Consider the following 19,826-nt stretch of genomic DNA (forward strand, 5'->3'; position numbering starts at 1 on the left):
CTGTTTTATTTACTCCGAAGCATTTCAGTCAGTTCACTTCCGTGCAAATTATTTTGATTACTGCAATTTCACCTCCTGGGTGTTTTTTGATTATTAAGCTTAGCTGATATTGCTTTGAGAAGCTTTAAAACGTGAAATATTTTTGGAACCCCGCGTAATTTTGTGAGGGGTGAGTGAGGGGTGAGTGAGGGGTATTCCCCTACGTACGGTGAGGTCTAAATTGAAAGATGATGCAATCGAACTTGTCGCGTTCTGATTGGTTCTCGTGATATAAACTATTGTTGTGAGATTGTTGTGCACGAAGGCTGCACGAAGTTGCACCACCAACGCTAAATTTGCGAAGCTGGTGAAATTGTGCCGGTACAAAAGAGACAGTTTGACGTTAAGCGAGCATTTCTACATGCTACAAACTACAGATGAAGACAAGAAAAATTCCGTGATCAAACGGTCGATACAGTTTGAATTCAAGCTTATTTCTGTGTTTTTAACCCACCTTCGCGAGCAAAATGTGTGGGATGTTGGCTAAAGATTTCCACAAACTTATGAAAAACATCGCTAGTTTTTCCAACAATCAAGCAAACGTTGCCCAGTACGAGGAAAATTTGGATGAATTCAAGGTGGAAATCACTCCGAATGACGGCCTTTACTGCGGGGGAAAGTTCGAATTCGAAGTAAGACTCCAAGACTATCCGCAGAAAGCCCCGACTGTCACATGTAGCACGCAGATATACCATCCCAACATCGACGAAAACGGTGAAATTTGCTTGAATTTGTTCAGCGAGTGGGCTGAAACGAACACTCTAGAAGACTGTATCCAGGGACTGTTGTTCCTGTTGTACAATCCAAATCTAGAGGACCCTCTGAGTCCCTGGTTCGATCCCGAATTTGACACAGATTTGGAAGTTTTCGCTGAGAATGTCCGGTTGTCTTTGGAGGGAGGGGTTGTGGAGGGCAACCAGTTTGAAAGGAATCTTGTGGTCGAAGATAGTGTCACTGGGGAAAACGCGAGCAACTTTCAATCTGAAGAAAGACAACAAACTAAAAATGGTGAATGTGAGGATGATGGAGGAATAAACAAAATTCATGATCAAGTGGTGGAAGGAAAGATAACTGATGGAAGCGAGGATCATGATAAGGTCAATACGACCACCGCTGTCACTGACACGACGGGGATTCCTGAAGCTTTAAGTGTATCTACAAAATTTGAAGAGACACTTCATTTCATTTCAGGAAAAGTTAGTCCACATAGAACTGAAGACGAAATTATTGTGACAAAGGAAAATCAATAGTATTAAGTTTATTACAAAAAAATTAAGTGCATCGACGGAATGGGAGACTAATCAGTGTAACGAACAATTTAGAACTTTCGATCAATTCGTTGCAAAAAAAAAAAAAAAAAGAAAAGAAAAAAATTGGAAATTTACAAACAACTTGCCAGTCAAGGATCTATTAAAACTTGGTTATTTAAGATACTGTTGTCAATGAAAGCAATGTTAAACGCACGATACTGTAAAAAAACGTAATTAAACCTACAGGTATGCTATAACCTATCAACAGAGATGTAAATACAAACAAGTTTAATGAAATTTAATGTTATTAAACAAATTCAATAGTCGACTATTGTCATGGGTTTGTCTTATCGAATTTAAAGGTTTCCTTGTTCAGTTGTGAAGCCCATGTGACTTCTTGCGGTATTTATCTTGAAATTCCTGCAGTCAAACTGTACAGACTTGTTTTGGTAATGTGTGCAAGCCACGAGCAATCATCTCAAGGAGCAATGCTGTGTAAGAGAGAGAGAGACTGCACAACAGAGAGGGGGCCAGAACTGGACTATGGAACTCCCCTAACTTATCCTACATGCTTGTGTCATTTATTTCAGGCTTACTCTCTACCAGTTCTGATTTCTCACCTACTGGGTATTTGGTTGGTCTGCAATGGCTAAATGGGAGGTCTTGGTTGCTCCATTCTAATAAATATATCACACCCGACTATCATCTGCTCTAAAATCCCAGTAAACAGCCAGTTGTCTTAATGTTTAAAACATGAATTACACGTGAAGACTGGGAATGACTCTTCACCAATGAACTGGGGCACACAGAGACACTGTGAGTGTGAGGTGTCAGAGGATACATCAAGGGCAATTCAGATCTTGTTGATGTGAAGGCAAACAAACCAAACAGACCATTGTTCACACATGTACAGATGTTAGACCTTTCTTTCTCAAGGGCTTAGTAATTTATTAATAAGGACTTTTCATGGTAGGTAAGGTAAGGTAAAGTCTGCAGGCGAGCCAAGTGGCCCATCAGGCCGGAGCTTATCTCGGTTTCTGTAGCATGAAGCGACTAGGAGTATTTCTACTCCTCCCTGGATAGGATGCTAGTCCATCGCAGGGTTACCCCCAGCATTAAGTTCGCCGGTACCCATTTATACACCTGGGTGAGAGTAAAGTGTCTTGCCCAAGAACACAACTCAATGTCCCCGGCCAGGGCTCGAACCCGAACCACTCGATCCAGAGACGAGCACACTAACCATGAGGCCACCACGCCTCCCACAGAGAATAAATTGTTCTTTTTTAAAAGAATAGATCATGCAGATCACAATTCAAGGCCGCTCCCCAATCAATACCCCATTCTTTTAAAAAAGAACAATTAGTTTATTAACACTTATATTTTTCCATTTTAATACATTCTTTTTATAGTCCCGCCTAGTTTTGTATATATTTGTAGTTGTTATCTTTTCCATTTTTTATCCATCGAAGGCTGTAGTCTGACTGTGTAAATACACTAAGCTGGCTCAAGTCTTCAAGGATTTGATTTTGAGTTTAAAAAAATTCTCTTTCAAGACAATTTTTTTGTGTACATGCCGACAGGTGATGTGAAATGAAAGTTCATCAGCAAGAGGGCATTGCTTTGACATACTGCCAAATTCTTAAGCTAACATCAAAAGAAATGTATGGCTTTCATAAAGCAATCATTTAACTTTGAACTTGCTGTTGAAAGGGTTAGTAACCTAAATTCAGTGTCTAGTAAAACCCAGTAACCTGAATGCAGTGTCTAGTAAAATAACTCCATAAAACGAAAACCAAAAGCTGTTTATCTTCAAGGAAATGCATACACCTTTTTAGCTCTGTGTGAGTGCATTACCGAGACTGAATACTGGTTGTTGTTTTTGCACAGAAACAAGGGAGCTTGGTTTATTAACATTATTCTAAACCAATACAGAGTGCAGTGTAGATACTTAATCCCATGATACAATACCTCCATTTGGCGTGGAAATATGCACAGATATTTGCCTGTGGACATTCTCAGTCTCTGTTCCCCAAAGCTCAAAGTTCTAAGCAAAGTTTTCCTTGAGCTATGCCCTTGGAAAACTGTTCGCCTCTCAGAACAGATGATGTCTAAGGGCAAATATCCAAGCATATTTGTAAGCCAAATGAGGCTACTGTGTTCATCTTTCAAATATATATATATTATTTTCGCATTTTAGAAAATTGGGGCAGTATTTAGTCACATGATGCGTTTAGACCAAACGTGTGCAAGCGAAAATATTTGATGGGTTATGACTAATATTATGGACTCAGTAGACCATAAATGCATTTAACCTAGTATTCTTTTTCTCACAGTGAATCAGGTTTACAAGTTTAGGGTTGGAACTCTCTACTCTGAATAGTTATGCTTAAATATAATTACCTTAATCTTATTCTGCTAAATCAACGATATTTTTCCCATGGTGAAACAACAAAATTGTATAGGCTGTAAATCTAATTCTCCATCTTACAACACGGATGCATTGATCATCATTACAAAAACTTTACTTCATCCAACATTTGTTATAAACTGTGTAACATACCTCAGTCTATAAAATGAAGACTATAGTTGTTAAGATTTTGCATCCTTGGAAGAAAAATTAGGATAATGCAAGTACATTCATGTACCAAGTATAAAATTAACGAAAGTTCTAACGTTGAAGCAAAACAGATTATTTCTCTGACAATATTATCATAAATACACTTCTGACATACAAAAATAGATGACAAAAATAATAAATTGTTCTAAGTAAAACAAAGGCCCAATCTATTATCTGATGCCAAGTTTATAGCTAGGAGACTGTAGATCCAAATGCCAAGTTTGTCTTTCACTAACAGCCCATTTCCGAGTTGACCTGAGCCTCTCTATCAAAGTGAGGCCTAGTGCACAACCATTCATATGAAAATCAGTTTAATTTGCATGTGAATGAAATCTCTTTTTCATATTTATGAAAGAATGGGCACCAAGACTCGCTTTGAGAAAAAGGCTTACAAATAAGGTAATTTGGAAGTGGCCTATTAATTTTGTCCTTAAGATGTGTTTCAAGACCAATTTTGCCCCATAATGCTATTCATCTAAACATGGAATTTATATCTAGATGAGTTATCATTCGTCCCTAGTATAAATTTGGCAAATTTCAGGTCAGTTCTCTCATATGAGCCTTAATATTAAGATGTCATTGACCACTAAAGCATGAATGCTGGATAAGCACACCATCTAAACACTTTTTGAATAAGAGATACAAGAATTTATCCACAACATTCTTTCATGCACCTGCTTAGTACATGTATTACATCATTCTGTATAATTATTTTTCCAACTACTCTAATAAACATCAGGGCTTTAAACTGACTTGATTTCTAGCTTGCCCTTTGGACAAACTGACCTCAAATTATGCTCGCCCTTCAGAAAAAGCCCCCCTCCCCCCCCCCCCCCCTCAAATTTTGTTTTCCCAGGGCAAGACTTAATTTACTTTTTTCATTATTTAGTTTGCAGATGACTTGCCTGGGCCCTTCCCTTTTGGGCAAGTGAGAATGAAAAGATACTTGCCCGGCAGGAAAATCTACTTGCTCCAGATGACTCGACAGCACTTTTTTGTGCCCTGATGATGAGTTTTAAAATTTAATGCAATACAGCAACGAAATTTTAAGCAAAACTACTCTTACCGGTACAATTGTCTCTCCTTCCCCTCCTCAATATCTTGTCTGCTATTTAATGGATCTAACATAGCTAGAAAAGTATTTTAATCTAATTGGTAACGAACTCTTGTTCCTACCCCTTAAATTTCTTATAACAGATCCCAGCGAAAAACTGATCAAAAAACGCCTTGTTACTGAGGTCTACTTTTATATTCACGTACATGTACAAGATATGTGGCCTGGTGTGCCTACTGGCATGAAGAGAACTGATGATGATCACCATGACAGTGACAATGATAATGACAATGATGGTGACAATTATATATAGCTTAATGAGCAGACCAAGCATGAGGTCAAGATAACTGGATATTGGCCAAGTTCCTTTTTCTGCGTGTTAATGGACCTAGACGGTGTCAAAGTTCATAAACACCCCCCAAAAAAGAATGAGGCCAATATCCAGCCATCTTAACCGAACAAGCTTGGTCAATAAAGGATTTACCATATGGAAAAAGAACACTTGTCTACTTGTCGGGTAATCCTGAGCAGGCAAGATGGCACTATCTTAGCCAATCACAATGCAGGATTTAGTTCATCTTGCCCTCTCATGGAGCGAGGAATTATAATAAAATGACATATAGATACATGTACTGTATCGAGCTGTTATGACACTTCCACACTTACATGTATCTTAAAACATTTCTGATTCATTAGCACAATAAAATATTGTTGTTGTTGTTGTCTGATTAACAATTGAAGGGGTGCATGGAAAATGACCCTAAGTGACATCTGATAGACTGCAAGATTCTCCTAGCAAATTGCTTTTCACTTCCTCGTATAGAAAAGGAGAATTTGACATGAGATCAAGAGTCATTTAGGGCTTCTTTCCATGCACCCCTTCAATTAAACTACAAGCCCAAGTTTACCATAAGCAAATAGTAGTCTTATTGTCCCATTAGACACCTAAAATTAAGAATAATTTTCAGTTTCAAGAGCATGAGTGCATGTTATCTATCAGTGAATAGAAAACGAAGACAGAACTAGCCAGATTTGAAGATTTCCAATCGAACATGACTGAGGGGCTACTAATTAAAGAAAGTTTTAATTGACATACTGGAATTCCACTATTAAAAAGATGTGTCTAAGAGTTTTTTCTTCGTGCAAAGGAAGGAAAGTTTTGGCACAAAACAAACATTTTTTTATCCCTAATCTATCTAGATGAATAACTATTTAATATAATATTGTTCTAACACTGTATGTGAATCCACATGATTTGTACTCTGCTGCGAAAAGGAGATGCACGTGTCTAATTACCAGGCAAAAGGACACTATTCCCAACACTGGCAATTTCCATTCTATTGTTTCTTTCTCAAACATATGTTGTTTGTGTTGCTGGCAACATTGATTCCTCTTGCCACTGCTCCTCGTTATCAGTATCGGAAAAGTTATCTTCTTCATGGTTAATGCTGCCTATTTCCTCTCGGTCAAATGAATCCATGGAGCGACTCTTTTTATGCAGTGATTTGACTGCTCCAGGTCTCCTTGGAAGTGATGCACTTGATGATGGAGCGATAGAATCAACCTCTGAAAATGTGACACGAACCTACAACCATCCATAAACAACAAAATGAGTGATTACAAGTGAATATATGAAATACCATATATTTGAACTGCGGGGAAAGATATGAAGACATGATTGATCATCGCAGTTATACACACAACCTAAGCAGTTGTGAAATTAAAGCCTGAAAAAAGTAACCCTAATCTATCAAGGGTTAATTTTTAGGGTTAAGAAAAAAATGTTTCGGATTTTTTTTTTTTTTTTTTCCCAGGCTTTAATTTCACAACTGCTTAAGTTGTGTGTAAAGCTGTGATGATCAATCATGTCTTCAAAATGAGTGATTGGCATGAAGTGTTTAATAACCAATGAATGACTCTAATATAATCATTACAAGTACCATTCAGTTCTCACCATAACCAGACCTAGCTATCAACGACATCAATCACATGAATGAAAGCAATGAGTAACACATAGGTAATCGATGGGTAATCAGTTGTCTGATTAGTCATTGATCATTGCTGCTGATCAATGAGTAATCAACGAAGAATCAATGGGCCACAGAATTTTCAGTCATCAAGCAGTCATTGATTGCACTGATCAGTCATTGACGACATTGGCCATATAATCCCCATGGTGTGGCGCATTTCGTGTTTCATGTTGATGGCCTATACATTGTTACAACAGACAGGATATGGGTCTTGGATTCCTATAAATGCAGGTACAGTAATACCCCATGTGTAAGAACCTTCATTTATTAACAATACAGTGTTGTTTCTGTAACAAGAGTTGTAAAATGTTTATCCTTATTTAACTGTAGCCCATGTATAAGAACCTGTTTAATCTTGCGTGGCTAAACAGGTTCTTATATTTCTGGGTATTAAAACTGCAAATTTCTGCCAGCAGACTCTTAAACCACTAAGTTCTTACATGCAGGTTTTTACTGTACTTTCCCTGTTTAACCCTGCAAGTGCAAAATATTCCTCTTGACCCATTATTATTGTCACCAGCCATTCACATAGTTACATGTACCACAGATCTGGCTATGACAGGAAACTAACTAAAGTCAGATATGGTGACGAAAAATGCTGGATAATCGTAACATAATATTATTTATGTGTAATCAATACGTAATTAATGGGTAATCAATAGGTAATTGATGAGCAATCATAGTATCTGCCAACAAATGATCAATAACATCGATGACATCGAATAGGCCAAAAAAGTTTTGGTCATCAATTGGTCAATGATTACTCGCTGATCATTAGCAATTATCAAAGACCACTCAGTTTATTACTCAATGAATGATGTCATTGATCACTAATTAGTAAAGTCTGCCCATAAACACCTCTCTAGCACAATTTCTTTTGACCCTTCACCCCTTAAGGCGAATGGCAGTTTTTCCTAAATCAGCAAATAAAGGCTCTTTGCCTGTGTACAATATACTATTTGAAAGCCGCTGATCAGCTTATTTAGGAACTGACATCCGCAGTTATGAAAGAGGTAGTCATTTTCAGAGAAACTGTTTTAAAATGTGAAACTGAAAAGCTTCCAACACGTATCAATTCTCAAATATCATACATGTAGGTATGCCCCTGAACTATAACTTGTTTAGCAGGTCTTGATGTGAAACAAGTCTTGCATTCCATGTGCATCTCAAAAAAGAAATTGGAAAACAATGGGGGTGGTCAACCATGCCTTAGGTAGGAGGGGGTCACAATTTTATGCCTTCAATGAGCAGATCTTTACAAGGCAATTTTCGTGGTAAAAATTCATAGAAATCTCTCGAATATTCACAAAGTTTAATGATGTTGTGTGCCAAATGGCACTCTTAGGGAGTAAAGGGTTCAACCAAAGAAGACAAAGACAGTTCTTTGGTTCTAGGTTTTTGATGGCCTCAATGCATCTACAGTACACATAGCAAGGTTTTGTTCACATACCTATGGGAGGCATAATAAACACATGGAAGCTCCTTGGAATCTTACCTTAAAATCTCTGTTGTAAATCTTTTCCTTGGCATCCTTGTGTGCCTTGTCAAGATCATCCTTGCCAATATCAAAAAAGTATAAATCAGAATCAAGCTTTACAACTTTAAGGGTTGGCTCATCCTCAAAGAGTTGCACTACGGTAGCTTGTTGACTTATAAAGAATGTGTTAAACCAAAACTGGAACATTCTCTCCTGTTCAAAAGAAAAAAAGTAACATAAGAAAGAGAACAGTGATTGAAGAATATATCACAAGTCATTTAGTGACATAATGTAACTAGGACAACGATAAAAGCAGCCAATAACATGTGGTTAACTGTTATAATAAATAAAGGGCAGTATACTACATAGCAAGCAGTGAGGTTAAATTATCAATGTCCTTACATATAACTATTATAGATTTGCTTTTTATCACAGTTTTACTTGTAGATAGTCTCCTCAATAATAGTGGTGAGCAGCCACTAGTATTTAATCAACACTTTTAAATGAATAAAGTTTTTATCAAAAAAATAATAGCAAACTTTATTGAGCACTTTTCATACAAACTTGAATCTTACATGTATCTGGTAAAAAATTCAGAAATTCTGTTGTTCCTTAAGTTTTCGGTAATTATAATAGTAATAATAATATCAAAATAATAATAATAATAATAATGATTTATTATCATCATCGTCATATCATATATGTCATGATATCATGGTTACTACAACTAATGCTAATACTACTACTACTACTACTTTTTTTTTATTATTATTATTATTATTATCACTATTATTATTATTATTATTATTATTATTATTATTATTATTTATACACATTGTTACGAGTATCATTGTAGAGCAGGGTTGTTTCCAGACAAAACTCAGGATCGCTGGTAACAGCAACAAACTAATTTATTTCCGTAAGGTAACTTCACGAATTTACAGCACTAAGCTTCTTCAAATATTGAATCAATCTCTCATACAAAAGAACCTCTCGCTCTAATATACATGAGGCTTAAAGTTCTAGAGACTTCTATTTGGAACTAAATTAAGTAGTTTGACACAGTTTCTAATCTGAGTAATGACATAAGGATTAGAATGTTCTGGAATGTTCTTATACAAATTGGTCACAGCTGAATGACTTCCGGATCTAGATTGTTCTAGAACTAGACTTAGACAATTTTTCATAACACACATACAGTATCATGATAATAGGTTCTTTTTCTTCCTAAATGTAATGGTTAGCCAAAATCACACTATTTTCTTTGTCTTTTTTAACTGTTTGATTAAAGTACCATACATCATTGTGTACAAGTTATTGTCATATATTATTTGACCTCTAAATTGCAAGAGGAAAAAGTTGCAAAACTTCTAGGAGTGGTTAAGTATGTCTTGTATAAGATGAAGGTACATGTATGTATAATTCACACTAACAATAGACAGATACAAAATTGCCAATATCTGAGGATGTAATGGCATTTTGTGGCACATGGCACTGTCGGGAGTGAGAGGGTTACCTTTTTGAACATGTCCTTGTTGAAAAATTCTACCCTGATATCACCACAAATTGGAATTGGTTGGCTTGGCTCAAATGCTAACCCTTTATTAGATTTCTTTCCCTGAAAATAAAAGAAAGAAAACCTTACACTTCTACATGAATGTTAAATAACAGGCAAAGAAGTAATTAGTCAAGAAAGGTTTATCAAGACACTCTATCACAATATACACATTGTGTGGTTCCAGAAAATATCCATTCTCCCCCCCCCCCCCCCCAACAAAGGGTTTTTTCCAATTTGACCCCCCACCCCCTGGAACTGCCATAACTTTTCTACTTGGGCCCCCCCTACCCCGCAGAAATTCTGTATCTATAAAAAAAACAAGACTTAACTCATTAATTGTAACAAAATTTGGCCGCAGCTGTTTATAGTTACATTGTAGACAAAGATGTACTTTTTCACGGTAGACTGCAGACGTGGTGCGTTCCTTCATGTCATGTCAAAATGTTTGAACCGGTGTTTAAACTAATAAACAATTGACTTAGAAGCGCTTCACTCCCAAATGGCATAGCAGCTGACTTTTTCTTCATTAAAGGAAGTTTTCATATAAAAATCTCAGAACGTACATAAAGCTCTTTCAAATAACCGAGTCAAAGTTTTAATTTATATGGTCAAAAAAACATATCGAATTACTTTACACATGCAATAAAGTCATCACGCAACATTTTTTCAAAAGAGCTGTTTCCCAAATGTCGCTTTATTTTTTCTTTCACCAAAGGAATACATCAATTAAGTCATACACTTTGTCTCTGTAGTTTGCAAATGATCGCAAATTCATTTTATGCATTAGATTTTTGAATTGTCAAACATTTCATACGTGAAACACTCATTGTTCAGTCGGTCTATAAATGACCGAATGAAATCTCAGCTACCGCTCCAATTACAATGCTCCTCGCTGTCCACGCTTACATATAGTTCAAGACAAATGGCTTTGAATCGACTTTGCTCACTTAAAGCAAACTATTAACTACACAAATAACGATGAAAATATGTGATAACCTAGTTATGGCAAGTACAAAACAGGGAATAATTTTGTACGAACATCACACAAAATAAACAAAGTACGAATCGCATTTAATTGACGGCATGATTAATGCTGGAAAAAGCATCTGAAATGCATTTAAGCTAAATACAGCACGATCTTCAAAGTATAAAATATCATCAACTTCATTGTTCATGTATCGCTGCATCTCCTCGTCGGCATTTTGTTGAACTTGACGTCCAACAAACGCGATACTCAGGATTGCTGTCTGTCGTACAACTTCGGAAGAAAAATGGAAAATATATGACAAAGAATCTAACATTTTATTTCTCAACGGACGGAATATTTCTGTTGGTTTGGTTACCTGAATCAATTGGGAAAGTACGGTAGTGTTCATTCAATCGCATTTCAGACCCACTGGAAAGAAAACTCCTGGAGTAGCCCCCCTCCCTTTCGGGGTATGGATACTGTATTTTCTGGAACCACACATTTTACATACTAGATTACATGTAGCAACATTCATGGTGACTTTCTTCATTCCCATTACTTGTATTCTTTAAAGTGCACAGTGAATTGGTACATAACTTATCAGGAGAAACTAGAGGCTTATCAATTTGTGGGCCCTACCTCATCAACTTTGGATTGGTACAACTTAACTTTCTGCTGCCAAATAATGTAATATGGATCTGAAAGCAAAACAGTGCGTTACCAGTGAATAAACAATGGAAAAGATTAAATCTGTATATGAGCCAAGCAGCCCATCAGGAAGGCACTTATCTCCAGTTTCAATAGCATGAAGCGATTAGGAGAATTTCTAATTCCCCCTGGATGGGATGCTAGTCCATCACAGGGTTACCCCCAGCATTAAATTTGCCGGTAACCATTTATACGTCTGGGTAGAAAGAGACACTGTGAAAGTAAAGTGTCTTGCCCAAGTTGAAGAACACAACACAATGTCCCCAGCCAGGACTCAAACCTGGACTACTCAATCCAGAGGTGAGCACACAAACCATGAGGCCACTGCACCATACAATGTACATACCATTAATAAAAAGCTGATTGTGCCTCTGAATTATAACCAGAACTACAAAGTACTTACTGAGAGTGGAGTTTTGGAACATGGACTCGGAGAGCATCTCAAAGCGCTTGAGTAGTACCATGGTACGAGTGTAATATAACTCATGTCTTAGCACGTGATTGTAGTACAGAACATATCTCCGCTGACTGGGAATTGTAACACCTTTAGCATTTCTCGTTCTTGCATCTCCGTAATACTTCAATGCATCCTTACTCTCCTTAAAGTGATGATTATGAAGTAGATAGGCGCAAATCATTACTCCTGTTCTTCCCTATGGAAGTTAAATAAAAACAATAAATGGTATTTTGTGATATCTATGCAGAGTTTGCATAACACACAAATCATACATATATATGCAAAAACAATCTTACTCCAGAGGCCTTAATCCAAGAAAAGGAAAGATTGATTAGAGAAGCTTGTTAATAAGCACATGATGGATTCAACATGGTAGACAAATTAGATCAGTACCAGACTTCCTCTCTCTATCATGTGAGAATTTTACAATGTAGTTCTAAGCCTTCAGATAAAAAATGGCACCAAAAAGGACTTATTTTGTCAGACAGTTAATTTATGAGGATGCTTGAAAATTGTACAGGACCCCTAAAATTTTGAAACCATGGGACCCAGGATGCTTGTTTTCAAAAACTTAGTGCGAACACTGGATATATTTGGGATACTACAGAGTGTATTTCAAGAAAACTACTGGCAAGAAAATAGCCTGGTCTTTTGAGACCCTGAGATACCTCTTCACAGCTGAATATCTGTTTACTTAGGGTAAAAGGAGACCTGAATCAATATAACCTGTGCAATGATAGATTAGTTGTGCATGTACGGTATTTTTACCTTGCCAGCTTTACAGTGGATAAAAGCTACATTCTTCTCATCTTCACTCAGAAATTTATCCACATCATCACAGAAGGGCTCGATCAGCTCAAATGGAGGTGCATTGTGGTCATCAAAAGGATATGTAGCAACTGAGCAAAATGGACAAAAGTACCAGTAAATGTAGGGCTCCAAAAGAAAAACTTGAATTTCAGCTTGCCCTTAGGACAAGTACAGTGTATCTCTCAAACATTGTTTGCCCTGGGCCAGTCTAAGTTTGCTCTTTCAATGATTAAGTTGGCAGACAACTTGCCTGATCCCTTGACAATCGGGCAAGTTAGAAAAGGGACTTGCCCAGAAGGAGAATCTACTTGTCCTAGATGACTGGACAGCACTTTTTTCGAGCCTTGAAATTCTAAGCTAGTGATATGCTTCAAAATCAAACATGGTTACCAGACATTAGATTTTAAAATTCCCTGAATTTTACCTTACCAAAATGAAACACAAAATGCCAGAAACACTCTCCCCCTTACAGATGTCTTCTCTACCCACTGATCTAACACTGATACTATTTTTAAAAAAATTGCCTTCATCACTGAGGAAAAAGGCAATGTTGAGATACCAGCCACCTGAAAAGTTCTTTCCAGCTTTCAATGGTATCAAAACAGTGGTGGTGTATAATTTCAATTTCCCCGACTTTTCTACAAAATGTCAATTTTCCACTCACACTTTGCTTCAAAGAAAAATTTCAAGTTGAAATGATCATTTAAAATACAGGTATATACACCATTTTGATGACAACAGCATTGACAATAACAGCCTCACCTCTGTTGTTAAACTTGGCAGGATCATAATGTCTTTCTGAACACCTGAACATACACAAAACAAAAAGATGAGACTAAGGTGTCAATATGCACTGCTTACACCACGCAGGAACCTCATCTGCTCTCAAGTCATTGATTCAAACAGGCCACTTGGTGCAAAAACATCTCTACTGCACCCATGTATGCTATGAATTCATGTATTTTTTTCAATACTAAACTAACTTGATAACTCCTTGCATGGTGCCCTGTTAGCAGGGTTATGCATGCCATCTGGGTTAATTTCAAATAATTATTTGAATCATGTCACGGTTTCAGAAGTTGAGATACATGTGTATGCAAACCAAACAAAAGAAAATCATTAAATTATATATGTAGTAGAAGTAGTTTATTCAACTCTCTGGCAGTCTTAGACTGAATTAATGAGCTAGGTTTATAAGAAATAATATTAAATAAATCTAACTAATCTAATTATACAAACGATTAACTAATTGAGACATTTGTATGTAAAAATTCCTCAGCAGAGTCAGCTCTCCTCGTTCTACAAAAATAGTAAGTTTTTAAACAAGTATAATTGTACATGTAAATTGTAATGACAACTACCAACAATGGGTTTTGGTACATGTAGTAAGTGAAACAGAGGAGGATCACTCTGCTTCATGTTACTCATATACTTAAAACAGATGCTCTTTCTCCTATCAACCAGTATTGTTAATTTAGCCAGCTGGAGGGTCTCTGAGTAAGTCTCAGCCGCTGGGAAAATTATTTTAAGTGCTCTTTTTTGGACTGTTATATGAACAGAACTTGAAATGTGGCTAAATGTTTAAACCAAGAATTCAACTTGCTCAAATTACATTGTGGTTACTTACAAGTTGTATATTTTGTAGTGGTCTTTATGTCTTGTCTCTAAAAACCTGCAAACAAAGAAATCCATTTGTTACACGACTGTAATACGACACAAGTGTTTTACTGTAAAATATGTCACTCATAAAATTCATATGAAACTACAGTACATCTGGGGCCCTGAGTGACATATTTTCCATATCCACATTGTATCTTGACCTCACACCTGGTCAATACATCAGATTTATTGCTCACTTGTGTTAACATCCACTATAGAATGGCATTCAGAAAAAAAGTGTTCTGAGAGAAATGTTCAGAGAGTGAATGGTCAAATGGTACCCAGGGACAGATCTAGGATTTCTCAAGGGAGGTGGCTGGTACCTTGGGATTGTAGAATCAATTGGGCATCTTTCCCAAATGTTGCAATTTGAGAATTGAGACCTATTTGAAAACTGTTATACCGGAAATAACTTACCAAAGCCACAAAATAGAAATTACAATAAGGTACCAGTCCAGAGTATTTGCCTATATTTCTACCATAATATTCACAATCTTTTTCATTTTTTTTCTCCAAAAGGGGGGTGGCTAGCCACTCAATCCACCCACCCTAAATCCGTCCCTGGGTTCTACTCTATACATTACCTTAGAACTTCTTCTATGTGGTTTCTGTACACGCCTTCAAGATTGTCTGAAGGGAAGCCCATTGCCACTATGTTGGGTTTAATATCTTTGAAAAGTGCAAGTTAAAGAAAAGATTACGTAACTTATGTTCAACTGGCATGGAAAATATCCTTTTACAGTAACCCAGAGTTACAAGGAAAGCACACCACAAACATTGTGTATTTTTTCTAAATAAATCAGTCCACCAACTTATAGTGGTCTGTAAATGATAAGATAACTGCAAAGGAAATACATAAATTTCTACCAACAAAACCTAACACATCAACAGAGCTAATCATAGCAGGTTCAGGAAGTTTGTTACATTAGATTATATTAGTTATATGACTGTCACTCTCACAACCCTCAGTGTATCTCAGTGGTAGTAAGAGCATCCTGCCTGCGTTGCAGAAGGTCATATATAGTTTACCCATGTCAGAAGAACTCTAAAAACATTTTTCCAGGCGCTTCTTTCAACAAATGCCCAGTTCACATCGTTGTCTACCATGCTTATCATTTTTAATCAAAGCTCTCGTTGTGACCATTCTTGTGGGTGGCCAGCTCTTATCTTTGACTGTGAAGCCCAGTTTGGACAGTCACAAAAACTCAAAAAACCTCTTGTAAGTGACTGCTGGCATAAATGACCCCAGTCACCTTTTTGTAAATATCAGCTGGTCTTTTCCTTTGTTTTTCAACTCTGGTGAGTGACTAGCAAAGAATGTTTCTGATTAGTACATGTATAAGTTAACACTTTACACATAATATACAACTCCCTGACTATCCCAATTTAACAAATAGATTCCAAGTTCCTGTGTGTCTGCTCTGTAACTGATCATAAATGACATCAAAATGTGGTATGAACAAACAAGTGACACACAAGGTGATAGCCAAGTGTATCACTGATGTTCTTACCACATTTTGGCATATTCTGTGATTTGACAGTTTTTCAAATTCCCACAGTGGTTGCTTATGAGAACCTTGAAAGTATAACTTATCATCTACATGTAATCCTCGAGGTGACACACATAGCAAAGCTTAATAACTAAACGTTAATGGGCATTCCTTATAACAGGGTGCTGAAGGGGCAAAAACAAGCCTGACTAATATAAGATTTCCCCTTCATAACCACAAACTGACATTGCAGTGAATCACATGCCAGATAGCTCTCACATAAACTTATATTCTGGACGTATCTGAATTGCGTTGGAATCATTTTGTCCCTAGGTATTTTTCATATTCACTCAAACCTGGTGTATCACTCCCACATTGAAATTTAAGAGTTCAACATTAGAAAAAATAATGGAACACCAGATTAACTAATCAAGTCTTCACACAACATTAACAACCGTTATGCAAATATTGATTACGTTGTCACAGTGGAGTTTTACTTAGAAAGTTCTTTACCCTTAAAAGCTCCGCAACGGAAACCGGAAGCTTTAAGCTTAACCTTGGAAACAAAACAACTTGTTCAGCTTTGTTTCTAAGCCGTGAGCCAAAAAGGAAGACAGCCATAATGAATCACCGATGCAAAATCGTAAAACAAAACTTCTGAAAAGAATGACAGAACGCCAGCCATATAAACGTGACCTGGAAGATCTCGAGATGCAATCTGGTCACAAATGAACTGAAATGAGATTATCTTGCATAAAATGAGGAGACAGTTTGTATTTAAACAAAGATCGTGAATAAACTGGCGTAACATTGATATCAGCCTATATCTCAAACTGCGTCATTTAACGTTTAGTTTAATTTTCTGACAAAGCACGTACTTTTTACTTATTCCCCAATCGTTCAATCGTTTGGTTTAGTGAGCGCGCGAATGGAAGCAGTTGTTTATGCAATTATGTCCCGACTGTTAAAACTTAAGTACATAACATCGTCAAGGAAGTATAACTCATGCGAACAAGGATACATGTTAAATCTAGATCAAACCCATCTTCCTGAAACCGGCGTTTCTTCTTGCTGACAAGAGCTTTAAAATAAGACATCTCCTGTACGAAAGGTTTCAACACACTCCACGGGTGCCTCCAATCGAACGACTCACAAAATCTTTTCAAAAACTGACTTCTGTCCTTTACTTGTAGCTGTTTTTCCACAGACTCATAATCCAATAACTACTGTACGGATTCTTATGTCTGAAACTGCAAGATGCCCCCGCACACTACAGCAATAAAGCTAAATACCCAGTCACATTTTACGAGCAGTCCGCCATCTTTGCCACATGCCGAAGGTCTGTTGCCCAAATATGGTCGTAAAGGAGGAAACCTGGGTGGGAGAGTCCCGTAATCCCTCGAAACTACCCGCAAACTTGACAATTGAATCCCGAACCTGCAACTAACCGAGTGATATTTATAAAATGGTTAAAACTTCCCAGAAAGGATACAAGTAAGGTCGAGATCAAATCCGTTCTCAGTGAACCGAATTTTCTCTTTGCTGACGCGGCGTTTAACAAATTCGAAAATGAATCCCATCACCATCCTTATGACAGCAAATTGCTGAAAAATATAAAACAGAAATTGAAATGACATCCTTAGATCAAATATGTATTTTAACGTATTAGGAGACCCACGGGAGGAAAACAGCTGAAGGAAAACACAGCCTGAGGTGAGGTGGAGAACGGAAGTCCTTATCGGCTGGTGATATTGATAAGCGAGAACTCAAATCCCAAGGTAATTTAATCACCAATGAACCGTTGAACTTACTTATCGCGCAAACTGAAATTTACCAATCTGCTGAAGCTAGACATATTAGCAAAATAACTATTTAGTACACACCTTTGAAGTTGTCTTACATTCATTTGACTGATAGGAGCATTGCTTGAGAGATCAAGACCAGCTCCAGATGACATTAGGTTGCCACTCAACAGCGTATTGTATGATCAGGTTCTTAATACATCAGAATAATAAAAGAATTCCTTAATTATTTTGTCTTTGTTGTCGCAAAAGTAAGGAGTCACAGTCGAATGAACGCAGCGGACCAGCTAGTGTTTATAAGAATAAGGAGCCTGAACCAGCGTCGTTTCTATATATATTGATTTAACCTGTGTATACTTGCCTGTACATATACCTGGCCAACACACCTGTATATATAAATACTTTACTTTTCTTATTCCCGTCAGCGCTCTAGACGTGACGGGATTGGAAACTGAAAGCGCTTACTCATTCGAGAAAAATAGTAAGTCGGTCATGCATCTGATCTGAGCTGATACGCAGATATTTATGAGCAGTATCCATAAAAGGATAAGATTTTATACATGAATTGAAAACTGGGTCAGCATTCTTAAGGGGTTTTTCCCAGTGACAAATTAAAGTCCTTGCAACTTCGTCTTCCTTTCAGCGAATAAATGTCGAGATCGTTTTCTAAAAATAATTTGAGTCGTTTTTGGATCTATTTGATCGACTAATAGTTTTTGCATCGACCAAACTGTCAATCGATATTGAAAAATCATGCACGTGATATGGGCTGCAAATGATGCAGTTCCTAATTTTTCGCTTTTCGTTTGTTGCGAAGCATGCTCGTCCCCAGGATCACCTATCCTTCTTAGCCGGCGGAGACTTAGCTCGAATTGAAGAAAAGCTGGCTCTGAAGACATATCGTTTGATTGGCCAGATTCTTGGTCTAAGATTTGCACTAACTTAGCACTGTTTGCTTTCCCGGAATTATCCACTGGTTGGTATTTTACCAAGACTGTTCCATTTACATCACCTACCGACCTCAATAAATTTAAGCTATGGGAACTTTGGGGGAGACTTATAAAATCAGTTCTAGTATTCGTGTATTCGTGTATGTTGTAGCATACGAAACGTCAAGTTTAATCTACCATGTGAAACCTGTTTGTTATGTTTGTAACCGCTGTTTGTTTTCTCTTTCTCCTAGTATTCGTGTGTTTCGTTATGGACAGGAGCCCATTCCTGGTTATGAAGAATTTCATGGAAAATTCTAGTTCTCTCAGTAAGCCAGTTTCAAATTTTCTGAAGGTCCGTGGGCGCTGTCATAAAACAGTTTTATTCAGAAATCAACACGAGACATTTACGAAAAAGAAACCAGCTTGGAACTGATGAAAATGTAGCCAATGAAATCACGCGTCAGGAGCCCATCCATTATTTGTAGAGGTGGAGGGGGAGGGTTGGGAAATTTCCAAAAAGAAATTCCTGTACAGCAAAAAATGCTGAAAAAAAATAGTGCAAGGGGAGGAGTGAGAAAAAAAAGGAAACCAGCAAGCGCTTTATAATATAACCAGGTCCTATTTTTTGATGTTAAAAAAATTCGACTTTCGTTACTTTCGGAATTAGCAGCCTTGGGTGCTTGTTACTTTTTTTTGGGGGGGGGGGGGGGGGGGAGTCGTCACTTTCGAGCGATTGTTACTTTCGGGGAGCAAGAATCGTTGGTAAGAATGAGGAATACAAAAGCAAAAACCGACACAACGTAGGATGATTTTTTGACGGTGTACTATATTTCGGCTGGCCAAACCAGCCTTCTTCAGGTACAATGGAAGATTTTACATTGGTACGTGTTTTTATGTAGCCGATATACACAAAAACACGTCCCAATGTAAAATCTTCCATTGTACCTGAAGAAGGCTGGTTTGGCCAGCCGAAATA

At 37.2% G+C, this 19,826-nt stretch overlaps 2 protein-coding genes and 1 long non-coding RNA gene across 6 annotated transcripts; 2 read left to right on the forward strand and 1 right to left on the reverse strand.

Annotated features, from left to right (window-relative positions):
* Positions 1-315: 315 nt before the first annotated feature.
* On the forward strand, positions 316-1,615 carry LOC110050892 (ubiquitin-conjugating enzyme E2 D2-like). Its single transcript, XM_020756866.2, has one exon. The coding sequence runs from the start codon at positions 507-509 to the stop codon at positions 1,287-1,289; it is 783 nt and encodes a 260-aa protein (XP_020612525.2). The 5' UTR covers positions 316-506; the 3' UTR covers positions 1,290-1,615.
* Positions 1,616-3,159: 1,544 nt separating this feature from the next.
* Positions 3,160-18,354, reverse strand: LOC110050942 (phosphatidylinositol 3,4,5-trisphosphate 3-phosphatase and dual-specificity protein phosphatase PTEN-like). Of its 4 annotated transcripts, none has more exons than XM_089277455.1 (11): positions 18,280-18,354; positions 17,609-17,720; positions 15,211-15,295; positions 14,595-14,639; positions 13,730-13,773; positions 12,926-13,056; positions 12,104-12,353; positions 11,632-11,690; positions 9,984-10,085; positions 8,486-8,680; positions 3,160-6,545 (listed from the first exon to the last, which is right to left on the reverse strand). In XM_089277455.1, exons 2-11 carry the CDS (start codon positions 17,700-17,702, stop codon positions 6,312-6,314), a joined length of 1,239 nt encoding a protein of 412 aa, XP_089133581.1. In that variant the 5' UTR covers positions 17,703-17,720; positions 18,280-18,354; the 3' UTR covers positions 3,160-6,311. The 4 variants fall into 4 exon arrangements, with proteins under 4 accessions (XP_089133581.1, XP_020612581.2, XP_089133580.1 ...); XM_020756922.2 differs by lacking the exon at positions 18,280-18,354 and adding an exon at positions 18,000-18,251; XM_089277454.1 differs by lacking the exon at positions 18,280-18,354 and having other exon boundaries at positions 17,609-17,753.
* On the forward strand, positions 17,719-19,543 carry LOC149098232 (uncharacterized). Its single transcript, XR_016203629.1, has 3 exons — positions 17,719-17,894; positions 18,344-18,399; positions 19,102-19,543. It is a non-coding gene; the product is annotated as an uncharacterized LOC149098232 (long non-coding RNA).
* Positions 19,544-19,826: the final 283 nt, after the last annotated feature.

Source organism: Orbicella faveolata, unplaced genomic scaffold, assembly GCF_042242905.1.
Source record: "Orbicella faveolata isolate gen_17 unplaced genomic scaffold, um_ofav_v1 contig_46, whole genome shotgun sequence".
NCBI classification, from domain to species: Eukaryota; Metazoa; Cnidaria; class Anthozoa; order Scleractinia; family Merulinidae; genus Orbicella; species Orbicella faveolata.